At 40.2% G+C, this 22,464-nt stretch overlaps 1 protein-coding gene and 1 long non-coding RNA gene across 4 annotated transcripts in view; one reads left to right on the top strand and one right to left on the bottom strand.

Annotated features, from left to right (window-relative positions):
• Positions 1–22,464, top strand: part of LOC120734574 (integrin alpha-M-like) — a 27,978-nt gene continuing 5,514 nt past the window's right edge. Inside the window, exons 1-22 of one of the 3 annotated variants that reach the window (XM_040033430.1) lie at positions 1–209; positions 1,076–1,138; positions 1,596–1,670; positions 3,222–3,351; positions 4,828–4,910; positions 5,004–5,089; positions 5,176–5,290; positions 6,860–6,990; positions 7,092–7,234; positions 7,379–7,529; positions 7,751–7,886; positions 7,983–8,056; positions 8,636–8,753; positions 8,945–9,087; positions 10,005–10,151; positions 10,238–10,435; positions 15,631–15,761; positions 16,511–16,665; positions 16,758–16,924; positions 17,225–17,341; positions 18,538–18,608; positions 18,692–18,833. In XM_040033430.1, coding sequence (XP_039889364.1) covers positions 1,628–1,670; positions 3,222–3,351; positions 4,828–4,910; positions 5,004–5,089; positions 5,176–5,290; positions 6,860–6,990; positions 7,092–7,234; positions 7,379–7,529; positions 7,751–7,886; positions 7,983–8,056; positions 8,636–8,753; positions 8,945–9,087; positions 10,005–10,151; positions 10,238–10,435; positions 15,631–15,761; positions 16,511–16,665; positions 16,758–16,924; positions 17,225–17,341; positions 18,538–18,608; positions 18,692–18,833 — 2,481 coding nt within the window. In that variant the 5' untranslated portion in view covers positions 1–209; positions 1,076–1,138; positions 1,596–1,627. Of the gene's footprint in view, positions 210–1,075; positions 1,139–1,595; positions 1,671–3,221; positions 3,352–4,827; positions 4,911–5,003; positions 5,090–5,175; positions 5,291–6,859; positions 6,991–7,091; positions 7,235–7,378; positions 7,530–7,750; positions 7,887–7,982; positions 8,057–8,635; positions 8,754–8,944; positions 9,088–10,004; positions 10,152–10,237; positions 10,436–15,630; positions 15,762–16,510; positions 16,666–16,757; positions 16,925–17,224; positions 17,342–18,537; positions 18,609–18,691; positions 18,834–22,464 lie in introns of those variants that run through there. The other 2 variants (XM_040033429.1, XM_040033431.1) reach the window with 2 other exon arrangements.
• The window catches only part of LOC120734582, a 19,211-nt gene continuing 17,120 nt past the window's right edge, over positions 20,374–22,464 (bottom strand). Inside the window, exon 3 of the long non-coding RNA XR_005696042.1 lies at positions 20,374–20,386. This is a non-coding gene — a long non-coding RNA (uncharacterized LOC120734582). The remainder of the gene's footprint in view (positions 20,387–22,464) is intronic.

The raw sequence follows: 22,464 nt of genomic DNA on the forward strand, positions 1-22,464 counted from the left end.
TAATCACAATTTTGGTAAATAAAAGGAATGGGCGCGCATCAGTCACATGATGACCATTAACCAATCCTCGCCATTGACAGCAGAGGGCGCTGGTTATGAGCCGGGAACGAGCACGCAAAGAGCACGCGCATTGTTTTCCTCCTGGACTGTGCGGAGCTGTAAGAGAAACACAAATGAACTGGGAAACCAGACTGATGCCGCAAAAAACAGTAAGCAGGGTGTACAACGTACACTTCAGTCTTCAGCACACGGGAGTATTAGCTTATTATGTACACGTTGGCAAGTTGTCTTGTGGCAACTGACGAATTGAAACACATGAGCGTGCTGTGTTTGCGACACACGACAACTGTCCTTTTATAACCCCACAAGTAGTGCTGGTCATTAGCCGCTAGCTAACTGAGCAAGGCTGTCATGGGTCTGTAGCTCTGTCACCGTTTTAGGGACATATTTAGTTTTAAAGTAAGTTACAGGGCTTTCCCCTGCCTTTCTGGGGTGCTTATTTTTCACTGAAAACTATCTAATATGCATAGCCACCTAATTATGGATTATTATAATTACGCTATAAAATCACTGTAGTTTAAAGAAAATACATTAAAAACAGATTATATTCGATTAATATTTCAAATATGACCAAATGTCGATTTTACAGGAACAAAATTATTGTATCTTTACACAGATAAAATAACAAGCTTTCTGCCTTGCGCAGTGGATAGTCAAACAAACTGAATAATCAAAAAGACATATTGTTTATAGAACTAGGAATAAATATTAAGGGAAGTATTCTGGATCAGCACCATAATGCAAACTTGTGGCCATAGTATATACAGTATTCTGGAAAAAGTATAAAATATCACTGTGTGTGTGTGTGTGTGTGTGTGTGTGTGTGCATGTTTTATGTAACAGACTTTATTTAAATTAAAACTTATAAATAAAAACAATAATAAACACAATTACAATAGTTTGGTTCTATAACATTTTTCTATCATTATTTTATTATGGATTAGGCGCAAGAATTGTTAAATTTTGATTATTAAATAATAGATTAATGCAATAGCAAACTGTGCCTTGTTATCAGATAAACAGCAAGTGGAGAGTGATAGATCACATGAGGAGATGGAAGGAGGAAGAGTCGCCAAGAGTGAGTCACATCAGAGACTAGTTTATGTCCCCAGCTAACACCTCTCCTATGGACTTTTTAATGGGAACATATTAAGTTTGTCAGATCAACACAGCCCTGCCCATCAACACTATCAGCAGCAGGAGCAGCAGCAACCCCTCAACAGCAACATTGTTCCCCATCAGGTTAAAAAAAGGCTACGTTTGCTTTGCGTTGTCCCCCCCTGATGACAATGATATATTTTGATAAGATTCCATATTAGATTATTGATGAATGTGGGTTTTTGTTATTCGGCCTGGTTCTGTGCGCCCCTTTTTAACTTTGAGAACCCGCCCCTTCAAACATCTCTGCACGGCCCTGTGTCCAGATAAATGAGAGGTGTGACCCTCCCATTGTTTGTGTTTTCTCCAAGTTCTTGAACCGGGCATCCTGTTTGGTGCTCACTAAAATGCTGGCTTGTGTCTTAATCCTATTTCAGACTAAGAGATCGGACTAGAGCAACACAGGACGATGAAGGACCACATAGTCTGGCTCATCTGTACAGTGGCTGTTGGTAAGATTTGAAACAGGTTTCCTCCATTTGAAATAGACAGAGATCCTTTGTTTGTCTGGGGAAAGAGTTGTGGGAGTTTTTCTGAATATGGACTTTGTGTATGCACTTCAAAAACAGGCAAGTGATTTCTTCCACATGCTCCCACTTTTAGAAACAAAGCCAATTCAGTTCTATTTACATAGTACTAAATTAAAACAACAATCATTATATTATAAGGTAAAGACCATACAGTAATGTGGCAATCATCTGAAACTGATGAAATCTTCCCTTAAACCTTTGTGGAATTGTTTGTGTTACATTAAAAGAGCAGATTGTATGAGTATCTGTGTTATAGATCGAAATTTATTGTATTTTTTTTAGACACTCTCTCATTTCAAATGCGTAAAGAGTAATAAATATATCCAATGTTCCTCTGATCCTCTAGGATAAGCTAGCTAACTATACGTAATCACATTCAGGAGCTGGAATTCCTGAATGTGTTATGTGTTCCTGCACATGTGTTATTATAGTTAACAAAAAGTGGCTTCCTCCTAACCAGAGAGGGAATTGTTTTACTATGGAGGGAATGGTTTTTTAACTGATGAAGTACACAGAGCTCACATACAGTGGAGGAAATATTTATTTGATCACTCAGAAAACAATGAGATGCCGGGGGGGAGCGACAGCTCACTCATGGATTCCCTCCAAGCACAGAATACCAACAGTTCATTCAGCTCTCACAAACACATTATCTCAGCACACATATACAGTGTTGTGGAAAAGGCTTTGCCCTCTTCCTGATTTCCTAGTTTTGTATGTTTGACATTGAGTCCTTTACAGCTCTGTGGAAGAATTTTGGCCCACTCATCTTTGCAGTATTGTAATTCAGCCATATCAGAGGGTTGCTGAGTTAGTTTTATGCCAGACATAATGGGACACACAGCTTCCAAAAAGTCAACTTTTGTCTCTCCAGTCCACAGAGTATTTTCCCGAAAGTCTTGGAGATCAAAAATATGTTTTCTGGCAAAAATCTATATTTCGCACATAGCCATATAGGTTTAGATTTTTTCTCACTCCATAAATACAATCATTTAGAATATGCATTTTGTTTTTACCTGTGTTATCTTTGTCTAATATTTTAATTTGTTTGATGATCTGAAAGTGTGGCAAACATGCAAAAAAAACGAAATCAGGAAGGGAGCTAACATTTTTTTCCACCTTTGTACATCATATTCAGTGGACCTGCCCTGTTATCAAGTCCAGTTCTGGGCGTGCTCTTTTCATATTCCTTTTTTCACACTAGCTTCTCACCCCGTTCCACCATGTGCTCTTTGTACTGCCTCTTCTTCAGGCCCCAGCATGATACTGAAATAGGAAGAGACTGACTGATGCAAAGTGATCAGTCTTACCCGACTCACTGCCCCCAAATGATTCAGGCACACCTTTCCCATCTGCAGCAGTGCAAAAACCACATCCCATATAAGCTGTGCTTTTTGTTTATTGGTGATGCAGGTTTCATTTAGAGTATTAAAGTCTTAGTTAGTATCAATTTCATGCTTTTCACTTTCTCAGCTTCAACCATCCCTGCCTGTTTGGCTTTTAATATCGACACAAGAAATCCTGAAGTCTTTCTGGGTGAACCAGGTGATTTCTTTGGATACAGAGTGCTACAGTACTTGAACAAGTCTAGTAATAACAAAGGGTAAGTTTGCTGCTCGGTTTGTCACTTCAAATACATATCTATATATTTCTCTTTTTCTATCGTATATAAGATACTGTGACAAAGTGAATGAACAGCTGGAATACTCTCCACTTGTCTCAGAAGTATTAACTTTTTACACATGAAGCACATTATTCTCTACATATGTTTATTTGCTATGTTTGCCAACGTAACATCGCTTCACTTACTATCCAGGGTTGTTTGTGTAAGCATTGCATTGCAGTCAAAATCAAGTCAAATTAAGTTTCACATATATTGAAGGTTACTGTCAATAAATGGGAACCTGAAATATCTGCTTACCTACCACCTTCCTTGACAGACTACTTCACACACTCCTGTGATGGATTGTACTTTTGACTCAAGACATCGTATAATACTGTATCCTGTGAGTGATCTAACACTGTTGAAAGCACAAATTAAAACTCTTCTGCTGCACTTCAAACCCAACGTTCAACGTAATTACATAGATTTAGTAGAAAATTTAGTAATAATTTAGTAAAAATCCATTTTTTTAAATAAATATTTAAGTTTCTGTAACATTTCTTCCTTTTTAAGTGCATGAAACAAATTGTTTTTGACTAATTTGAAATACTGCATGGATGAAGGGAACCACATTTAACAGTAATTTCAAGGAACTGAAAGTCAAATGTCCTTTAATACTGTAATGAGCAGGCATAAGCAGGCACGAGGCGCAGTGAGTGAGTAACTGGTTATTTATCACATGTTGGAGTGTGCAGTGTGATGCTTTCCTTATTAAAGAAAAAATATATTTCGGATGAATTTAAACCATTCTGATCCTTTTACAAAGTGTGTAATCATCTTTGGTGTTCTGACTCTGTTCCTCCAATCTTCTCTCTGTGTTTGTTTGTTTGTTCCCCCGCTTATGTCAAGTTAATCTCATCTCCTTTTTCAGTTGTCTTCCTATTGTAAGTTTGGATATTAATATAAATGAGTACAAATATATCCTAAAAACTTTCATATTTAATGAACCATCTATTCTTCAAAGCCTGAATATCTAAATAAAGGGGGAGGAGAGATGGTAAATGGACTGGTTCTTTAGCTGTTTAGCACTTAAACACTGATGACCCATCATAGCAGAACAGAATTCCAGCAGTGATAGGGGATAGGAGAGGACCCCCTGGAGTTTAGACACTGGTGGTGGTGTTGAAGATGCAGAGGCTTGGATGGGGGTGAGACAGGTTTTTACAAACAAGTGAATGAGTACTGAAACTTAAAGCAGTCAGAGTGGAGAGTGATTGGCTCACAGAAGGCAGGCAAGAAAATGACTGGACTAGAATAATGAGGTTGGTATGAATTTGACAGCGTGGGAAAATGTAAGCGATGTAGAGAATAGACTAGGAGCTGAAGACCCAGGAAAGCAGGCAGATGATTACAGACCCTCCCCATAGAACTTATGCATAAACTTCATTAACTAATTAGTGTCATCATTTTCCACAGGATAGTCGTCACTGCACCTCTCAGGCTAAATGGATCTGGAGGAATTTACCAACCTCACCAAAACAAGTGGTTCAACCCTTCTGGTATCAACAGAATATTACACAATTTATAACGCCATTAAAATATAGAAATACATTACTGTAAAAGTTTGTGTATTTTATAATAAAATGCTTCAGTTGCAGAGGACCTGCAGTCAAACACAACAGCAGTCAAACATCTTGGCTTGTCGATCGCTGCTGATTCCTCCGGCTCCAGATTCACTGTGAGTAAATCACTCTCTCTCCTCATCACTGTGAGCAAAACAAATTAATATGCAGAGCTTTATTTAACTTTTATGCTCTGATTTAGGTTTGCAGTCCAAGTTTGGTGCATGAATGCAATGAGAACTCCTATCTGAACAGTATTTGTTATGAGCTCTCGGATCAACTCCAGAAAATCTCCTCTTTCAAACCTGCGTATCAAGGTAAAGTGTTCCTCCGTGTTTATTTTAGTAAAAGTAAGTAAGTAAAATGTATTTATATAGCCCTTTTTACAGATAAAATGACAAAGTGCTTCACAATAAAACCAGAAATATAAATACAACCTTTGTGCCGCTGCCTGAAAAGCCCACATGCTTTGAACCTAGTATGTGGGACCAACAGTAACCTCTGACCTGAAGACTTAAGAGCTCGGGAAGAAGGAAGAGGTCCTCACAGCTCAGAGATATACTGGGGAGTTTCATCATGTTGTACATTCTGTACAGTCTGAAGGCGATCCAATAATGATTCGCTGAAACAAGTAATCAGAGCGTTACAGTAATCTGAAGAGAGATGAAAGTAGAATATTCCTTTTCTCTCCCCACATGCCGTGGCCATTCTTGTTCATAGCCTGGTCACTTCCCGGATCGATTACTGCAACTCTCTTCTTTTTGGTCTTAGTCACAAATCTATCCATAAGCTTCAACGTGTCCAGAACTCTGCTGCTCGTATTATCACCAGGACCCCTTCTATGCACCACATCACCCCTGCTCTGCAGTAGCTTCACTGGCTTCTGGTTAAATACCGCATCAATTTCAATATAATTTTGTACAGGGCAGAGCAACAGGGCTTTCTGTTGCTCTGCCCCCCGTCTTTGGAACTCCTTCCTCCTGAGATAAGAAACATCACTTCCCTCCCTCTTTTTAAGTTCAGACGCAAAACTCAGCTATTCACATTAGCCTATTCCACATAAATCTTTCCATCCCGCTACTTTAATTTATTTTATCTATTTGCTCAACATTTTATCCTTTTTATTTTGTAAATTGTTGCGTTTGTTGTTGTTATAGCTTGTGTACAGTGTCCTCGAGTGTTTTTTAAAGGCGCTTTCTTAAATAAAAATGTGTTAATATTATTATTATTTTGATTTTGTCTGTATTTAACTGGAGGAAGTTGCCATTAACCATTGTTTGATTTCTGACAGACAATTATTTAAACAAGACCATTTATAAAACTTAGAAGCTTTGAAAGAACAATATAACTGAATGTAATCTGCACAGAGGTGATAAGAACTATTACTGCAACGTCTGATAATTTGGCCTAGAGGGATTATATAAAGCAAAAAGAGAATCAAACCCGAAACAAATCATTGAGGGACCCCACAGGGCAGAACTGATGTTTCAGACAAAACTTGATACGTACAGACAGTAAAAGATCTTTCACATAGATGCAACATGAACCATTTCAAAACAACACCAGTAATCCTAAACAAGCCCTTAAGCCTATTTATCATGATCCATGATCAATGGTATTAAAGCAGAGGTGAGATCCAGTAGAACCAGAATTGTTTACTTTCCAAAGTCTGCTGTGATCAAAATGTCACTAGGCATGTTAAGTAAAGTGGTTTCAGTGGAATGCAATTTGCTCAAACCAGACTGGAAAATGTCCATTACGATGTTTTCTTCAAAAAGTAGTTAAGTTATTCTGCTACTGTTTTTTCAACAATCTTTAATACAAATGGTAATTTTGACCTGTAACTGCCTGGAAGAGTTATGATTAAATATGTTTTATTTTTCCAGAATGCACCAAAAAGACAGTGGACCTCGTCTTTCTGTTTGATGGATCAGGGAGTTTGACTCAAAATGAATTCAACAGAAATAAAGATTTTATTGTGGAGATAATGGGCAGCCTGAAGAACATGTCGATCAAGGTCTGTTCACTACTGCAACATTTAAGCATTCACAGCTTTTATTTGTTAATATATATACACAGTTTAGTGTCGTATCTAAATAATTTATGTTGGTTTTTCAGTTTGCAGCAGTTCAGTTTGCCACAAGAGTCCACAAAGTGTTTGACTTCAATGACTATAAAGCCGGACGTGCTCTTGATAAACTTATGAAAGAAAATCATTTAAAAGGTCTCACCAACACACACGGAGCCATCAAATTTGTTCTGTAAGTTCAGTTATAATAAAAGAAGAAAGGCTCAACATAACTGTGACATTATTTGCATCTTAAGTTTGTTGATTTAGTGTTAATGTGTTCATGTTCACAGCTTGGTTTATTGTGTTAAAAAAGCTGTTTTTACTTTTGTTTCAGTGATGAAATCTTTGACAACAAAGCTGCAGGCGCCTCTCCTGATGCAACTAAAGCTCTGATTCTAATCACAGACGGAGATCCCTCTGATACAGACAGAAAAGGGATAATTAAAAAATATGATGAGAAAAATATAATTCGTCTTGTTATTGGGGTAATGTCATATATCATGCCTCCTTTTTTGTCACGTTTGGTTTCTTCTGTTCACTTCTGTATAACAATCAATGCTCTTTTTAATATATGTGATGAATATGAGTTTATTGTTGTGGGTCAGAACAAGTAAATTCCAATTTTTATTCTAATGTTGTGTTTTTTTCTTATGCTGATGTCAGACTTGGAACTCCTTCATGTTTTAAAGCTGTGTTCTGGTTTCAGGTCAAGGATGCAAAGCTGGATAAATTTAGGGCCATCGCTTCAGAACCAAAAGACAAAAATGCCTTCAAAATTGAGAATTATGATGGACTCACAGGAGTACTGGAGAATTTTCAGAAAGATGTCTTTGTTATGGAAGGTGGGGTCTAGTTTCTTTCCCTAAATCAAGAATTCATGTCATCTCGTCTTCCACATGTGCAGCTGTAACGTGTACTCCCTGATGATCCATATTTAGGTTCCAAAGGGGCTCAAGCAAGAAACCTGACTGATGAAATGTCTCAGAGTGGATTCAGCGCTGTTTTCAACAAGGTGAGCAAAATCTATCTGAGCACCTTAAAGAATCATCTGGAAATCAGACTAAAGCAGGGGTCTCAAACTTAAATGAGCTGTGGGTCACTGCCTGCACTGTCATCTCATGTGAGGGCCACTTTTAGTGTTCAGTAGTACAAACAAGAAAACACCCACAAATATTTCCCAAAATGTAGTGTTTTGTTTCTTTGTTTTTTAAATTTCAAATATTGTATAACAAGACAAAACTGCAAACATGAATGCACATTTTTTCTCACACTTAACTAACTTAAGCCTTTCATTGACCTACCAAATAAGCGAATTGGTACTCTCTTTCTGTCCAGACACAAGTGCAGACATAAATGTACAATGAAGGGCCAAATTGCATTATATTTCTTCACATCAATATACGGAGTTTGAGTGAAGGGCTTTATCCATGCTAAATTTAGCACTTCAGCATCCTTACAACTTTTCTGCTGCTGACTAACTGGAAAATGAGTCCAGCTGCAGCAGGTCAGATGACACAGTTGATCTTCCGCTTCCTTTTCTAACCATACCTGGGATTTCTGTTTCATTACACCTGCACATTCCTGTTTATAGGATACACTGATTCTGGGTTCAGTGGGAACAAACAGCTGGCGTGGTTCTCTCCAAGAACGTCGAGGAGAAATGGAAAAACAAATTGAGGATCAAGAAATGGAGATGGACTCCTACATGGGTAAACTTTATTTACACATTATCTGATGTTTCTTTCTTTAAAATAAGATTTCGTTATTTAGCTCAACACTTGAACAAATGAACTCTGGAAGCTTCCAGTCTAAATAATTTTTAATATCTTCCAAGTACAACAAATACACACATTAGTTTTTCAAATAAAAACATGTTGTGTGTTATATTTGCCTCTTGCAGGATATTCTGTCTCTGTTGGAGAGAGGGATGGGGTTTCTTTGTATTTCACGGGTGCACCCCGGTTTCAGCACATAGGACAGGTCGTACTTTTCAAACAAAACAGCAACAACTGGATCACAGCACAAAGAATAACTGGAGACCAGGTCGGTTACTTATATGGTGATTTTATTCTTCATATGGCTCAGTTTGTTTTTGGAAGTCATTGTGTGTCTCCATGTCATTGTTGATACCTGATTGTAGTGTTGCCTTGAAATAAATGCAAATATTCTTGATCAAATCTACTGTTATTTCTATTTTAAATCACTTCTATGTGTAGATCAGCAATTCACATTAACAATTATAGAAAGGTGCTCTATATTATAAAGTAAGGACAGTGAAATATTAGAGAACCACAACAAGCAGACGATCAGCATGATCAAACACTTGATTGAACTCTAGTAACAGGAACAGACGTCTAGCAGACTGGTTGAGATAAAATAAGACAGAAAATAAGAGCATGGAGATAAACCACAAATGTCAAACATGACAAAACACAAGCTAAAGGAGAGAGAAGACAGAAGTCACCAAGTTGCAGTAATGATGTCGTACAGGGATTGAAAAGATGGGAGTGGAAGAAACATGAAGTGCATCATCAGCTGCACCAGTAGTCTGAGTCTAAAATGATGATAGCGTTCAATGTTTGCAACTTTCCAGACTTGTGCAAAGGCAAATAAACTCTGTGGCTACACAGAGGAAACCAAAGAACTTCCTTACACTGGCACCTTGTTTGATTTAATAAAAACAGTTCAAAAAGAAAACTTGTTCAAAGCACCGTAAAGGATTAAACTTACTTTGCAGGCGTACATGTCGGTTTCTGGAACTGTTTTTAGGGATTCTTGTTTTTGTCAGCATGTTTATTTTATTTTGTGAAATCATATTTTCTGGCAGTAATATTGTGTTTTGTGTACATGAAGCATTTTCCCTGCATTGATGATTTTTGAGACACATTTTTCTATATCCCTAAATGATATAAATCTATAATTAAATTAAAACTGAACTAATGATATAACTAACTTGTCAGATCGGTTCCTACTTCGGCGCCGAGCTGTGTTCGGTGGATATTAACTCAGACGGTGACACTGATTTCCTGCTGGTGGGAGCGCCAACGTTTTACCAGCTTCAGGAGAAGAAAGAAGGTCAGATCTACATCTACACTCTGACTGATGAGGTGAGCCACCACTTTGTGATATTACAGTGTGACATTCAATGCTTTCATGATCAAACTCAATGAACTAATCTCATCTTTTCTCATAGCTGCAACTGAAAAGTGAACTGATTGTGATGGGACCATCCATGGGTAGATTTGGCACCACCATATCCAGCCTCGCAGACCTGAATGGAGATGAACTCCGAGACGTAGCTGTCGGAGCTCCGCTTGAGGATGATAACAGAGGTGCTGTGTATATCTACCATGGCAACAAGCAGAGAGGAATATGCAGCACTTTCAGCCAGGTGAGAGACGGACAGAGGCACAAAGGTCACCATAAATAATCAGCAATTTCAGTTTCCCTTCTTATGAATCCCTGCTTATCAAACTATATAAACATAAAAGATATTTAAAGCTACTGTGTCATCTTCATCTGGTTATTACATTCCTCAGGAGCCCCTTGAAGTTAAAAACTTCATTCTGCAGGACACTGGGCCAACAATTCCAATGACTTCAGATATGAAAACACCTTATTTTTATAAAAATTCTTGGTCTTGGACCTGGGGTTTAAATATTGGACTTTATTGTTCTATATTGGTTTCTCAGTTGCTTATCAGTAGTATATAACTGATAGGTTTGCTCGTTCACGTACGTGCACGCGCACATTCACATTCATGCATGTGAACATGTGCGTGCACTACCCTATCCAGAACTGACAGGCTTGCTCGTTGACGTAAACCCCGCACCTGTTTCCTCCTAGTGGGTGTGTTTTAATTAGGTTTTAATGTTTTCTCTGTTGATGATGTATTTCGGTTTTCAGTGTGAATTTATACAAACAGGAATTACTTTTTTATAGATGGAGGATCCAGTTTTTTAATGTTGTTTTATCCTAACACTATGGAAAAGCCCTACAACAAGACTTGTTTGTTTTTAATCAGCAATCTGAAAGCTACATTTTCTGGATTTGTTTTTTAACTTGGAAAATAAAGCCTTATAAGAGTATTACTATTTCTAATTGTGGAGTGGAAGACCTATTTGGTTTTTTGGATGTTAGAAGCAACCTTATTGGATTTGTTTGACCCCCGTTATTTTACCCTCTGCAAGTCGAATTGTCAGTTAGACCAACACACGATCTTGCTCAACCTCCTGTTTTGCTTTCCTTTTATAGCTCTTTCCTGTTGGAGGATGTATTGTTTAAATCATGTGCAGTCTTTCTGTCTGAGAAAACGCAGTCCAAACCTTTGGAATGTCCTTTCATCAAAAACATTTGATGTCTGATGGCCAGCATTTGTTTCCCGAGAATTTGGACACCTACGGACATGTGAGGGCGTCCTGGTGTGTATCCTCAGTTACCCCCACCCAGCTGACACGTTTGCTCATCCATGTAAATGAAGTATTTTAGGGATCTACATTTCTAAATGTAAGACAAATACCATGTATTGAGTTCGGTGCCATCTTCAAGCGTAGACGTGTTATTAACAGGCCATATATTATTTAATTCAGTGTAATTATACGTAGTACACTAAGTATTTCGGTTTTCAGTGTGAATTTTATACAAAAAGGAATTATTTTTTTAAACATGCAGGATCAAATTATTTAATGTTGCTTTATCCTTACACTGTGGAGAAGCCTTACAGAAAGGCCTTCCTTGCATTTGCGTATCAGATTTGTTTTTAACTTGATAAAACACAGTGTTAATCTTTTTTTTTTCTTAAATCAGCTTTTTCACAGGTATCTGGGAAAACGCAGGACAACTTGCGTGAACTACCCTCCAGAACTGTCTAGAGTTCGAAGACTATAGTGAGGTACTGGCCTATGCGTCTCTTTTTTTTGCCTGTCCCATTTGGTTCTTTTGCCATCAGAATTATTGTCTAAGGGCGAAGAAAGATGCCCAACGGATTTACTTTACCAAATGGACCATCCCAGACTTGCTGTAATGGTCTATTTGATTCACCTTTTATTGTTTATTTTATTTTCACTTGCTAAATACGGGACAGACTTGACTGGGGAAAAGAAAGAGGGAAAGAACAACAGCGGGGAAGAGTAACGGTGATAAAGGGCAAAAAACAAAAACCAACAAAATAAACAGACAAAAAATACATATATCAATCACCTGGATCACCTGTTGAGAAAGAAAAAAGAGAAAACAAGCAGAAAAAAAAACAATATAATAAACAACATCATCACGATGATCTATGGGAATATAACAGTAAATACTAAATATTAAACATTATTGTGCAGCACGTAAGATCGACAGCACACAGTGTGCTTTGAGGTAGCAGCCAAAAAGGGTGTAGTTTGTGGGTGTGATCACCCGTGTGTACACCTGTGAGCATGAGCGCGCTTGTATTTAAAAGGTTCCTTCATGTAATGATCTGCTAGAGGGTGTGGGGGGGCCACAGCCCCGTCCTCCAGGGCATGAAGCAGGTATGGAGGAGATCAAGACTCCAGACATCCAGAGGCCCCAAGAGCAAAGGAGACCAAGGAAGACCAACAGAGGGGCAGCTGAGGGCTCACTCAGCAGCCGCGGAGCAGAAGCCAGGGGGAGTTGCAGTGACGCGCCCGTGAGCTCTGCCGGCAGCCAGCTGTGCCTGAGTGACCGAGCCCCAGGCCGAGAGGCCGGGGGCACCCCACCTCCGAAGTGGCCCGAGCGAGCCACAGGCGCCAGGCCCCGATAAGCGGCCACCAAGGAGTGAGCCGGTGTGTACCTGGACGCCCATCCCCAGACACAAAGAACCACCAACGCACCGATGTCTGAGGGCGTCTACCACCAGCAGGGGAAGTGGTGGTGGGGGGAGATAGGCCTCCATACCTTGGAGGGCCTGAGATGTCCCCAGAGAGGTGGCGTCTGACACCCAACCTGACATATAGACACAGACAAACAGGCACACACAGATACAAACATCCATTCCCACCCTCATGCTCTCATATGCAATTACTCAACACTCACCCAACGTGGAGACAGACATAAAGAGACGCTGTACACACGATCACACTCCCCAAGCATACTCTAAGCCCCAGGCCTAGGTACCCTTGCCCCTGGAGGGGGAAACTGCACCCAGACCCAGGTGGTGTTACCCTTTTCCCTGCGGTGGGGGGAGGCAGACTGCCCCGACTCAGCAGCAGCAGGGAGGCCCCACACTCCAGACCCCAATCGGACGGCCAACTCCTCCTCCTAGCCCCCCGCTCCAGCAGGCAGCAGAGAACGGGGGTTTGTGAAGACTCCAAACCTCCCTCCGACCGCTCATATGTAGTGTTGATGCATGTGTGTTCTAAGGTGCATTTAAAACCCAGGAGGGCATGGAGCTACCTGCCAGAGAGCAGCAGGTAAGCGCATAGTCCCTCCTGCTAGCCCTCAATGTCTACGTGTATTTAAAATTGAGAGGTGGGCAACGACGCCAGGGGTGAGGTTGTACACCCTGATGGTCTTTTGGATTCTGTGTAGCGTGCCCACCCCCGAGGTCCTATATATACAGTGGGGCAAAAAAGTATTTAGTCAGCCACCGATTGTGCAAGTTCCCCCACTTAAAATGATGACAGAGGTCAGTAATTTGCACCAGAGGTACACTTCAACTGTGAGAGACAGAATGTGAAAAAAAAAAACCATGAATCCACATGGTAGGATTTGTAAAGAATCTATTCGTAAATTAGGGTGGAAAATAAGTATTTGGTCACCTCAAACATGGAAAATCTCTGGCTCTCACAGACCTGTAACGTCTTCTGTAAGAAGCTTTTCTGTCCCCCACTCGTTACCTGTATGAATGGCACCTGTTTGAACTCATCATCTGTATAAAAGACACCTGTCCACAGCCTCAAACAGTGGGATAAAATTGAGGCACAGGCAGCCAGAAGGGGACAGAGGGGGGGGATGCCTCCCCTGCACCCTGGTGACACACCTTTACCCCAAGGCCCTGCATGTGTGGGCGATTGTGGTGGACCGGGAAGAGGGAGGCAGCTGGAGATGGGGAGGGAAGGCCTGTGTGTCTCTTTAAAATCGTAGATGTTGAATTTTAGGCTACATGTTATTTATCTCCCACTGAGTCTGTTTGTCATATGCTATGTATAAAGGCTCTGGACCTTTCCAAAATGGCGTAGATCCGGCTTTAGTGTGATTAATTTACCACAATTTCAATTTCTGGGACGTTTTCAATTTTCACTCCTGTGACTACGAAGAGTGTGGCTAGTTTTTTGTCTATTTGTGAAACTGAGCATGGGTGTGGACACTTCAAACTATACTGAGTGATGTGAGTTTCGTGCTGGATCACTTTCTTCAATTGTTAATTTTCTGGGAGCCCTGAAGACCCAAATTAGGGCTTTCAAGTTTTGCCCTGCCCCCCGGTCTGTGCGAGGTTGTGCGGCAAATCCCAGTGTGGATGTTGAGGGTCCAGCCAGTCGGCGGAAAGACCAATTGATGCCTGGACGTGCATTGGAGCCGCAAAAAAAAATTGGATCCTCCATCTATAAAAAAGCAATTCCTGTTTGTATAAATTCACACTGAAAACTGAAATACACTCCTAATCAAACAGATAAAACATTTAAACCTGATTAAAACACACCCACTAGGAGGAGACAGGGGGTTACGCCAACGAGCAAAGCTGTCAGTTATATACTACTGTTATCTACGTTTCTGCATAGAACATATTATATTTGTTCCCTTAGTATTTCCTCCCTCATTCTCAGGTGTCTTTATTCATGTCAGATAGCTGAAAGGCTACTACATGCAGTGGACCCAAAAACAGACTCAGAGTCTGCTTACTTGGAAAGTGGGGAGTAGGGATGGGTATCGTTTAGGTTTTATCCGATACTGGTGCCAAACCGGTACCTTTGAAACAGTGCTGGTGCTTAACCGGTGCTCAAACCAGTGCTTAAAGAATGGAAAACACAAACTTTCTCCAAAAACCTCTCATGTTTAGCTGTTTTTTTTGTAAAAAGATAACAATGTTAGCCTTTTTTGCAGCTATAGGGCATATATGGCATCACTCTTGGCTGGAAGCAGTGCTTAAACAATGGAAAAACACAAACTTTGTCCAAAAACCTCTCATGTTTAACTGTTTTCCACTTTTTCTTTGGTCATTTTAGCCTTTTTGGCCAGGGTGAAGGGAGTATCTGCCATCAAACAAGAAGACAGCCGCACTGTAACTATGATGATGTTTGCTAGTTCACCTTACATGCATTAATTTAATATCGTGGTTAGCCTACTCAACGTAAATTACACACGAACATTAAGCTACTCACGCAGAGAAGAACGGCTGCTGCTGCATCATCATCCTCATCATTTCTGCTCATCAAAATTATTTGTCCATTTCCAGGTCAGTGACTCCAGTTAGCTGAGGTAAAACCTTGCAGACAGCTAGGAGCACAGTTGTCCAAACAAAACAGCCATCTATCTGTAAACAGAAAAGGCTTCGATGAGAGAGTGAAGAGGAAAATGTATAAATACAACTTTTGTCTCCACCATGCAAGATGAGCATTGCTTTAGCTGTCAAATCTCTTGTTCCAGAGAATCACAGGAAAAGAAGTCACACCTGGGATAAAATTCTTTGGACAGGCCATCGATGGAGCTATTGACCTTGGAGGGAACGGACTCCCAGATATTGTGATTGGATCACAGGGTGCTGCTGTTGTCTTTAGGTATCAGAACTCTGTGCACGATTTATGTTGCTAAGTGTTGTACATATCTACCTTACAAAGGCTCGATGCCAAACTACATACAAGATGCAATTATAAAAAACAAAAAATCTTTCCTGACTTAAATTTACCCTCCACCGCTCAGTTTAACTCATTTTGCCCTTTGGATCACTTCCTGTGCTTCTGCTACATGTCGTCCTTAGAAGCCTTGTTCTGACCAGCTGTCTGCACCTTTGCAAAGCGCTCTGCTTCTGCTCTACTATGTCAAAATAGCAACCCTCATACTTTGTGTTTTTTTCCAAAATTAAAATAAAGTTGGAGTTATTTAAATGCAACCTCAGATGGATAGCCACATAACACTCACCAATTAGTTACACTGTGGGAATGTCTTAAAGGCAAAGACCTGGATGGCCTTCAGCTTGCAGGCCCGTCTTTTTTTGGAACCAGCTCCCACATTAGATTCTGGAGATAGCTACCATCTCTACTTTTAAGATTAGGCTTAAAACGTTTCATTTTGATAAATTATAACGTTGAGGCTGGATCTGGTGACCCTGAATCTTCCCTTAGATAAGTTAGAACTAGAACCAGCATGCTGTGGATTTTGTACAGTCTTTACCTTACAATACAAAGTGCCTTGAGGTGACTGTTGTTGTGATTTTGTGCCATAAAATTATGTCCTGGCACATAAAACCTTACTACTGAAAGAGGATGTACGTTCTATTTTGACACGCCTGTTCATAAATGTCTTTCAGGGCCAAGCCCATCTTTGACGTGATGGCTCATCTAACTTTCCAACCTAAGGAGATAAACACTGAGATATTTGATTGTCTGGGTGCCGATGAAAATTTACCTATGGTTACCTTAACAGCCTGTTTTGAAATGGTAAAAGTAACAAAGAGCAAACAAGGTAGGTACCACATCCAGTAAAGATAAACAATTAAAAGCTGCTGATTGCATCCTGTGAATGCGTCATTTCAATTTTGCTTTTCGGGTTTACAGAGGCTGTGAGGTCTGGACTGAACATCACATTCACACTCGCTGTGGATCCGATGAGACAAAAATATCGAGGTTTCTTCAGTCAAACTGATAAGACAGCCAGAAGTCTTACCTCCACCTATGAGATGCTTGATGAAACAGCTTGTTTTAACTTCTCCATCTACATGCATGTATGAAGCTAATAATATTTGCAAATATACTTAATCTGTTTATAATAAACTTTCCCATTCTGATCTTTGACTTAGCTTTTCTTTACTTAAAGAAAGATGACATTTAATTACTTCAAGAGTTACTCCTAGTAGGCTTTCAAAGGGGTAAAGAGATAAAAGAATAACAGTAATGTTAACCATGATCCTAATCCTTTGTTATCCTGTCCTTTAGCTTTTTTTAAACTCAAACTTTCAGAGATAAACAAATAATTTCTAACTCTATATAACAGATAAACCTTCTGTTCTGGTTTTGCTTTACAGAAATGTGTGAGTGAATTATTGTCACCTATCAGCATCAAATGTAACTTTTCCCAAGCTGACAATGAGACTGCAGCCACCACCCTGAATGTGGACAGCAAACGGCAGTCCGTTGTTGAGGTATGTACGGTGGCAAAACACCATACAATGAAATTAAATGTTAAATGGATCGGTACTTATATAGTGCTTTTCTACTCTACCCTGAACACTGACAGTTGCATTTCAGAGTCAGGGTACTGGGCTGGGGGCGGCATTACCTGGGCTAACGGTACTCTGGGGTCTTGGGTTGCTTAGGGTTAGCATGTGGTTTGTTCAGGTGTTTGCAAAGGCCCAAAGTTCTGTTAGCAACATCATGCATTTGTTTCTGTTCTCGATGCAGTTTCCACTTTACCATCGCATTCTTGTCCTTTGTCCTTCACTTTTGTAAAGATGATGTCCATAACCAGGCTGTAGACTCCGCCAGAGTGATGCTAAAAAAACTAGTTTCATACATTTATTACTTCTAGGCTGGACTACTGTAATTTGTTATTATCAGGATGTCCTGAAAACATCCTGAATCACTTTCAGTTGATCTAAAATTATATAAATGAATTTAAAATCCTGCTCCTCACATACAAGCTCTTAAATAATAAACTTATGGGATAGATAAAGCTTTTGGAATGGCCTTCCCGAAGCCCAAACCTCAGCTCTATTGAAACCTTGTGGACTAAGCTTAGGAGCCAGGTGCGTGCCAGGAAAGCAACCAAATGAACTCTAAAAGTTCTGCTAAGAAAAGTGATCCAGTATTCAGCCCTAAGTTTCTTGATGGCTGCCAAAAGCATCTGGTTATGTTGCAGCTTGCTAACTAAATATTAGTGGGGTATACATATGTATTTGGGTCGGTACGTATAGTTTTTACCTTGTTTGGATAAATTAAAACTTGTACACCCAATTTGTATTTTTTTTAAATTAATTAAAGATATTTCAGTGAACTGTGGCTAATTCCACAATAATACATACCAACAAAGAAAAGAAATTCTTAAAAGCCCCAAATTACCATTACATTGATGCCCATAATAAGCATAGGCAAACTTATAAGAGGATAACAGGCAACAGAGCCTGTAAACTACAAAGCTTTTGGCAGCATATTAATTTCTTTACATTTGATGGGACTTTAACATACTTACCAAATTAAAAGTTATCCTAGTTTGTCACATCAACATCATTTGGATCCAATAAGACATCGAAATTGTTCTACTCCAACTTTTTAGAACTTTATATTTTAATACAAACCAATTCTCTGACATCAGATAAACAGATGTATTATTTTTTCACAGGTTCCCTTTAAAAAAGCGTGTAGAAAAAATGGCACTTGTATCGCTGAACTGGATGTGGATTTCAGTTTCATGTACGTATATCTGACAATCATAGCATAGAAACTATAAGACTGAAGTCACATGTTTAATGTAAAAGGTTCTTTGTTTCTCTCAGGACTACACAATTATTAGTGGCAGAAGATGCGTACTTCAACGTGTCTATAAAACTGGCCAATCACGGTGATGACTCGTACAACACCATGCTAGCGATGCACTATCCTCCAGGCCTGTCCTTCAGTAGAATGACACTTATAGAGGTAACTCAGACTTTAAACTCATCTAATCTGATTAAATGATCTAATTTAATCCCAAAATAGATTTGAATAACAACTGCTATTTAAAGAATCAAGCCATGGTTTTACACATCACTAAATTTACAGGTTGTGGGGAACACTGCTGTATGTGCATGAGGGGTGTGCTATACGCATATGTAAAAGTGTGTTCAGAAACTGAGCTCTCTTAACTTCTTCCATGTTTCTGCTGGGATTAAGAAAAGCATCTAAATCTATTTGGTGTAAATACTACAAGTTGAAAAATAATATTGTCACATAATATTTCAGTGAACAATTCTTTTCATGAAAATAAGGTTACTATGATTTTGGAGCAACTTAATGGTCAAAAGTATACAAACCTTTGAAGAATATTAGTTGTTCCCTCAATTGCTGGTGCATGACAGTATTATTAATTATTATTATTATTATTATTATTATTATTATTATTATTATTATCATTAATAATAATAATAATAATAGCAAATTTTGTTAAAAAGTTACAAAGTGCTTCATAAAAAGAAATATATAATTTATTAAAAATCCAGAAATAGTGGGAAAAAAACAAGACAAATAACAGAAAAATAAGGAGAGGAATAAATAGTGGAGCAGCTAATTTAAAAAAAATTGTGCAAATAGTAATATAAGCACCAAATCTGGCACAATTCCTCAGATTAATACACATTTAAAGTTTACTTGATTTGATTATCCACTTGAAAATCCAAGATGGTGGATTTTTTAAGACGGCCACCAAAAAACTCTCAATTGTTTAGTTTTTAGTAATCTTGGTGTCTAAACAGACATTTTCAAACCTCCCAAGTTCATTTTCCCATTATCAAGAGCCTAACAGCAAGACGTATAACCAGATTTATAATATTATTTTGAAAACAATATGCAGTCAGTTATGTCGTGTAGATGTTTGCTATTTAGCAGATCAACAGATTGCTGCAAGAAACAAACACATTTTAATATATCAAATCAAAATCAAATCAAATCACTTTTATTGTCACATCACATGTGCAGGCACACTGGCACAGCACATGCGAGTGAAATTCTTGTGTGCGAGCCCCACAAGCAACAGAGATGTGCAAACACTACAACACAAACGAGCAAAATACAAGAATGGCCAACCTGAAACTAATAAATATATGTACAATATATAATAGTGTATGCATTTCTGGATGTGTATACTAAATATTTTCCTACGTGTGTGTGTGTGTGTGTGTGTGTGTGTGTGTGTGTACACATTTTTACAAATTAAATAGTAAAATAAAAAATAAAAAATAAAAATAATAATAATAATAAAATATATAAAATATACAGAGTTGAATATGTGCAAAACAAGTGGCATTTATATACAGTGTGGAGTGCATAATGTTAAAGTTCCAGTAGTGAAGCTGAGGTGTCTATGACGTGTTCAGCAGTCTGATGGCCTGATGGAAGAAGCTGTCTCTCAGTCTGCTGGTACGGGACCGGATGCTGCAGAACCTCCTTCCTGATGGAAGCAGTCTGAACAGTTTATGGCTGGGGTGACTGGAGTCCTTGATGATCCTCCCCGCTTTCCTCAGGCAGCGCTTCCTGTAGATGTCTTGGAGGGAGGGAAGCTCACCTCCAATTATCCGTTCAGAGCACCGCACTACTCGCTGGAGAGCTTTGCAGTTGTAGGCGGTGCTGTTGCCATACCAGGTGGTGATGCATCCAGTGAGGATGCTCTCAATGGCACAGTGATAGAAGGTCCTGAGGATGCGGGGGCTCATGCCGAATCTTTTCAGTCTCCTGAGAAAGAAGAGGCGCTGCTGTGCCTTCTTCACTGTTTTGTTTGTGTGTACTGACCACGTAAGATCCTCAGCCAGATGTACACCAAGGAACCGGAAGCTGCTCCCTCTCTCCACAGCAGCGCCGTTGATGGTGATGGGGGTGTGTACTTCTCTGCACCTCCGGAAGTCCACTATCAACTCCTTTGTCTTTGCGACGTTGAGGGTGAGATGGTTGTCTTGACACCAGTGGGTCAGGGCGCTGACCTCCTCCCTGTAAGCCGTCTCATCACCGTTGGTGATAAGACCCACCACTGTAGTGTCGTCCGCAAACTTCACAATGATGTTGGAGCTGTTAGTGGCTGTGCAGTCGTAGGTGTAGAGTGAGTACAGGAGAGGGCTCAGTACACACCCCTGTGGAGCACCAGTGTTCAGTGTGATGGGGGATGAGGTGATGCTGCCCAGTCTGACCACTTGGCGTCTGTCAGACAGGAAGCTAAGGATCCAGCTGCAGAGGGAGCTGCTCAGTCCTAGATCCTGCAGTTTCCTGTCCAGCTTCGAGGGAACGATGGTATTGAATGCTGAGCTGTAATCTACAAACAGCATCCTCACATACGTGTCTCTCTTCTCCAGGTGTGACAGGGCAGTGTGTAGTGTCAGGGCTATGGCATCATCAGTGGACCTGTTGTGGCGGTATGCAAACTGTAGAGGGTCCAGTGAGTCGGGTAGTGCAGAGCAGATGAAGTCCCTGACCAGCTTCTCGAAGCATTTGCTTACGATGGGGGTCAGGGCTACAGGTCGCCAGTCGTTCAATGAGAAGATGGTGGAGGATTTGGGTACAGGGACGATGGTGGCCATTTTGAAGCAGGCTGGGACTACAGACAGAGAGAGGGAAAGGTTGAAGATGTGCGTGAACACTCCAGCCAGCTGAGCCGCGCATGACCTGAGGACGCGGCCGGGAATCCCGTCCGGACCAGTAGCTTTGCGTGCGTTCACCTTCCTGAAGCACTTCCGCACATCCTCCTCAGACACAGTGTGCGCACTGACGTCATCCGCGGTGCGCACACTGTCCGGTCTCATGGTGTTCGCTGCGTCGAATCTAGCGTAGAATACGTTTAGATCCTCACACAGAGAGGCCGTGGTCTGCGGTGTGCTGGTTTTCCCTCTAAAGTCTGTGATCGTGTTTAGTCTCTGCCACATACTCCGAGGGTTGTCAAACTGTTGCTCCACCCTGTCCCTGTACTCACGTTTGGCTGCTTTGATCGTCTTCCGGAGTTGGTAATGTGCGTGTTTGTAGTCCGATGTGTTCGCGGAGGCAAAGGAGGTGTTCCGTGCCGCCAGTGCCGCGCGAACATCTCCGTTAATCCAGGGTTTTTGATTTGGGAAGGATTTGACTGTTCTGGATGGGACGACATCTTCCACGCATTTCCTGATAAATCCACAGACTGAGTCTGTGTATTCATCAAAGCACATCATCATTCATATAAAGCACAATGGTGGAAATGCACCTGCCAAAGCAAGTCAGAGTTCACTGCACATTGTAAGGGCAGTGGCACAGTGTCGATGACATCTGCCCCTGCATACTCAATATGTCAGTTCCTGGAAGCGTGCAGTTAATTGTAGGGAGTGTTGTCCATGAAACTGCCAAGGCCTTTTTTCCTGTCTGCCCAGTCATCTGGGTTCCCATTGTTTGGATCCTAATTGATTGCTTGTTCACAGATTTTTCTGACCTAGCAGGCAGTACGTTTTACATGCTCCCTGAGGGCTGCAATGGTGGAATAGCATCATAACCCTTGTTTCCATGCAAATAACTAACCTTATTTACCAGTAACTGAATTTGTCCGGTCCTATATATTAATATGGTG

The sequence above is a fragment of the Simochromis diagramma genome, unplaced genomic scaffold (assembly GCF_900408965.1).
Source record: "Simochromis diagramma unplaced genomic scaffold, fSimDia1.1 OVJJ01000571.1, whole genome shotgun sequence".
Classification (NCBI taxonomy): Eukaryota; Metazoa; Chordata; class Actinopteri; order Cichliformes; family Cichlidae; genus Simochromis; species Simochromis diagramma.